A 4,819-nucleotide genomic window follows, 5' to 3' on the forward strand; every position below is an offset into this window, starting at 1 on the left:
CTTGAGTGCTGCTGATTTGGTTCCATGTTATGACTATGGAACTTAAGGACAGGTTCATTCTCAAGAAGGGGAGTATGATGCGGATGGGAGACGGCTGTTCCGGCCACTGTGCCAGCCACTGTCCGGGAGTCCTAGTTCTGTTAGGATTCTATGTATTTTAATTGTTTTATAAGTTTCAGTCATAAAGGAATCCTATTATACGTAGGAGTCTAATTCCTTATCATTGAGTCTTAGTAATTATCTTATAATAGGCGTGTGTTATAGATAAGTAATTAGTTTGTTATTTATCTTTATCCTTAAGATAAAGATAGATAAGGTTGTTAGTTGTTATTATCTTTTAAGCTTTACTAGTTTTATTAGGTTTAGGAAACTTGTACTATAAATATAAGTTTCGGCCATAATTAAAAAGAGAGTAGTTTTTGTTTAAATATTAAATGTAAGTTTATAATTGATTTTGGACGTACTTAATTCCAAGATTTTATTGTTTTTAGAGACTGAATCTAAATACAAGAACCTTAGATTTAGGTGAGTGAAACCTAAAACTAAGCGAGATTTGCGTGAGTTAGTGAGTGAAGCTAATACACCAATCTCAAAACCTTTCCTAATTCAAGTTTAAGGTGAGTAAAGCCCTAAAAGTGAATTAGAACCCTTAGTGGAGATTAATTGAGTGAAGGTTATTCGAAGCTAAGCAGATTTTGTTCGCGGAATCATATCACAGGACATACCAACAGGAATTCTCATAGTCCATAAGTTGTTCCTCTTAATGTAGTAAGAGTGAATCCATTGAATCCAAAGCTTGTCTTGCTTCATATCAATGGCCCAATGGTGTTTAGCAATAGTTGCTTTGTTCCAGATCTCAAGATTTGTGAAATTGAGCCGTCCTCCAATTTTAGGAAAGCAGGTCTGCTTCAATCACACCAAAGCTTTCCTTGAAAGAGAATCTTTGCCTGTCCATAAAAAAGATCTACAGTGGCTCTGAATCTCCTTTAGGATTTTCTTAGGAAGTATGAAAATCTTGCACCAAAACACTTGGATAATAAGAAGGATAGATTGAATTAATTGAGCTCTGCCTGCGTAAGATAGGAGTCTAGCTGCCCATACTTTAGTCCTTGCCATAATCTTCTGAATTAAAGGCTTACAAGTAGCATAAGCATATGGACCTAAAATGAATGCAAAATATACTCTAATGCATATGGACCTAAAATGAATGCAAGTGGATTGAATTGAATGATTGAATTGAAGGAAGGTGTTTGGATTAGAATTTATCGAAATTTGTTTTTGAAAGGAACTCCTTTTTTTTTAATCTTTTGTTAAGACAAGATGGTGGATTGATTTTCAAAATATTTTTGTAAATGTCTTGTATGATTATACTAAAATATTTTTGAAAAAGAGTACAATAGAAGAGGGTGTGGGATTGATTTTGAAAAATAATGTAAGTTTTTGAAATTGATCGAATATGGTAAGGTAGGATTGATAAGAAAGATTAGTTGGATAGGAAGGATAAGGTAGACATGCATGACATGACCACTTTTTCCTTAATGTACTTTTTCGGACAATCTTGACCTTGCATGATAAGACTGATTTTTATGCTAGAATTAGGTGAGACGCCTGGAATGACCATGCTTTTACGCGAATGCAGACGGACTGAACATAGGATTAACCACCACCACGACTAAATCGATGAAAAGCATGCGATGCACAGACTATGTGCTTGGCAGCATTGCTGCGCGGCACACATTTATGCTTTAGTGTGGGAGTGGTGCGCCAGACGTAACTTAGTGCGCTTGGTGCACTACTCTCCTAAAATGTATTTCGGGGATTTAAGCGACGTTTTGGCCCATTGATGATATTTTTGTTTGTTGTTAGACACGATTTTTAGGTACGATGCACAATAATGACAATTTGACAAGATAATAATAGGCAAAATTGTAATCATAAGCAAATGTCATGTAACATGAATGCAGAAGTTCCAACCTAAAGTCTAGTTCTACGTTTGAAGCTATGGTCATGTTCAGGTTAAGTCTGAAAGGGTCTATGACTAAGAGATTGTTCCCACGGGACCAATTGCACTTCGAAGCTTCGCAACCCTTTGACCATGTTCTTGACTAGATGTAGGTATTTCTGCATTACCGGTTCTCTGGCCTCATACGTCCCTTCTATTTGGCTCGAGATTAATTGTGAGTCCGTTATCATGATGACGTTTTTTGCTCCAGCCACAATGCTCAGACTTAGTCCGGCCAGGGCTGCTTCGTACTCAGCTTCATTGTTGGAGGCCTTAATCCCGAAACGAATGGCATGTTCAAAGATTTCCCCTTCTGGGGACGTCAGGACCACTCCGGATCCGGCTCCACTCTGGGCTGCTGACCCATCTACCTCGATTTTCCACCTGCCGGTGGATTCTGTTGCTTCAGAATAGGTTGTCTCCACTATGAAGTCTGCTAAAGCCCGGGCTTTGATCGCGGTACGCGGCCGGTATTCTATGTCAAACTCCAATAGCTCAATTGCCCACTTCAATAGTCTGCCTGTGGTGTCTAGTTTGTGGAGAGCTTTTTCCAAAGGCTGATTGGTGAGGACTTGGACAGTGTGGGAGTCAAAGTATGGTCTCAGCTTTCTTACTGCAATCAAGACGGCATAGGCCATTTTTTCCAACAGTTCATATCTCTGCTCCGCACCGGCAAGTACATGGCTGACAAAGTATATGGGGCTTTGCTACCCCTGCCGGTTTACTAATAATACCGCTGCGACCTCTTCTCGGTTACTGACACGTACAACTGCAGCTTCTCCCCCAACTCCGGCCGGGTTATGGTGGGCAATTGTAGGAAGTGTTCTTTTACCTTCTCGAAGGCTTGCTTCTGCTCTTCTCCCCACTCAAACTTCTTGTTTCCCTTGAGTATTTTAAAGAATGGTAAGGCCTTTTCCGCCGATTTGGAAACGAATCTTGTTAGGGCCTCCATCCGCCCGGTCAGCTTTTGAATGTCCCGGATGCTCTTTGACTCCGGGAGATCACTGATGGCTTTGATTTTATCGGGGTTGGCATCGATCCCCCTTTCACTCACCATGAAGCCCAGGAACTTGCCGGATCGAACCCCAAACACGCATTTCTTCGGATTTAACTTCATCTGATGCTGCCGGAGTGTTTCGAACGTTTCCTCTAGGTCAACTATGTGGTCTTCTTCTGTTAAGCTCTTGACTATGCTGTCATCCACATATACCTCTACGTTTCTGCCTTTTTGATGCTCGAATATCTTGTCTACTAGCTTTTGATAGGTAGCACCGGGATTCTTGAGTCCAAACGGCATGGCCTTGTAGGCATAAACTCCTGCATCTGAAGGCCGCCTTGTTTCTGTCGGATTCTAACAAACTTATCTAGTGATACCCTGAAAAAGCATCCATGAAGCTCAACAGTGCGTGGCCGCTAGTTGAGTCTACCAGCTGGTCAATTCTTGGCAAGGGGTAGCAGTCCTTTGGACAGGCTTTGTTAAGGTCGGTAAAGTCTACACACATACGCCATGTCCCATTGGATTTTTTCACCATCACCACATTCGCCAACCACTCTGGGTAATCGCAAGGTTCAATAAAGTCTGCCGCTAGCAACTTGTCCATATCCTCCTTTATGGCCGCGTTCTTTTCGGCAGAGAAGTTTCGCTTCTTCAGCTTTACCAGCCTTACATCCTCGTTTACATTTAAGCGGTGCACCATGAAATCTGGGTCAATGCCCGGCATTTCGTCTGCCGAGAAAGCGAAAATGTCGGCATGACCTCATAGCAAGGAAATTAGGTTAACCTTTACTTCTTCACCCAAATCGGACCCAATTTTTACTGTTCTTTCGGGTCTGTCTTCTTCTAGACTGATTTCTTCAGTTTCCCCCGCAGGACAAGGTCTCGGCTGATCTGCCGGCTTGCCTCGAAATTCTCCATGGACAGATCCTTCTTGGCTTTATTTTCCAGCCTTCTCCGCTTTCTTTCTGAAGGTGGTGTGTCGGCTGGCCGTTTATGGTCAGAGTGTTTCAGCGCGGTAAGGTAGCATGCCCTTGCCGACTCTTGATTTGCTCTGATTTTCTCGGGGTTGCCGTCATTGGAGGTGTATATCATGGTAGGGTGATACGTTGACACAACAGCCTGGGCGTCATGAATTAGCGGCCTTCCAATGATGGCGTTATACGCCGCTGGGACGTCTACAACCAGAAACTCCACCATGAGGTCTATGGACCGGGACACCTCTCCTATTTTGACCGCCAGATTTACCGTCCCTTCTGGGACAACAGATGCTCCTCTGAAGCCGGTAACCGGGTAAGAGACCGGTTTCAAACATGTTTCGTCAAAGCCCATTTTTTCAAACGTCTCTTTATAGAGAATATTGGCGGAGCTTCCTCCATCGACCAGAACGCGATGGACCATTGCATTGGATATTTGCAGAGACACTAACTGACAGGCTAAAGTCGTATCACCTAATCAAAAATAACCTAAGGTCCACTAACTAGTAGTCAGGGAAGTCAGGATCGAATCCACAGGGAGAAGTTATACTATTGTATCTGAACTCTAATATTATACTAACAAAATCAGATCAAAGGTTGTGTTACTAAGCTAAACAGGTAACAAAATTAAATATGAAGGTGTAAATATATCAATAAAGTACTAGAATCATGGATCACTATGCATACAATTCGGGAAATCAAGGATAAACGATAACCACCTAGTAAGTCAATTGTCTAGGGCACATGTAATTTCTCTCGAACATTACCTCCCTCAAAGATCACCCAGCCGCTCTCGCATAGTCAAGGGTCACTTTGCCTAATAATTGAAAGCCTATACGGTATCTC

At 42.1% G+C, this 4,819-nt stretch overlaps 1 protein-coding gene across 1 annotated transcript; it reads right to left on the bottom strand.

The window, feature by feature from the left end:
* Positions 1-3,842: 3,842 nt before the first annotated feature.
* LOC104887348 (uncharacterized) lies at positions 3,843-4,328 on the bottom strand. Its single transcript, XM_010671965.1, has one exon. It carries the CDS (start codon positions 4,326-4,328, stop codon positions 3,843-3,845), a length of 486 nt encoding a protein of 161 aa, XP_010670267.1.
* Positions 4,329-4,819: the final 491 nt, after the last annotated feature.

This window comes from Beta vulgaris, chromosome 2 (assembly GCF_026745355.1).
Source record: "Beta vulgaris subsp. vulgaris cultivar EL10 chromosome 2, EL10.2, whole genome shotgun sequence".
Taxonomy (NCBI): Eukaryota; Viridiplantae; Streptophyta; class Magnoliopsida; order Caryophyllales; family Amaranthaceae; genus Beta; species Beta vulgaris.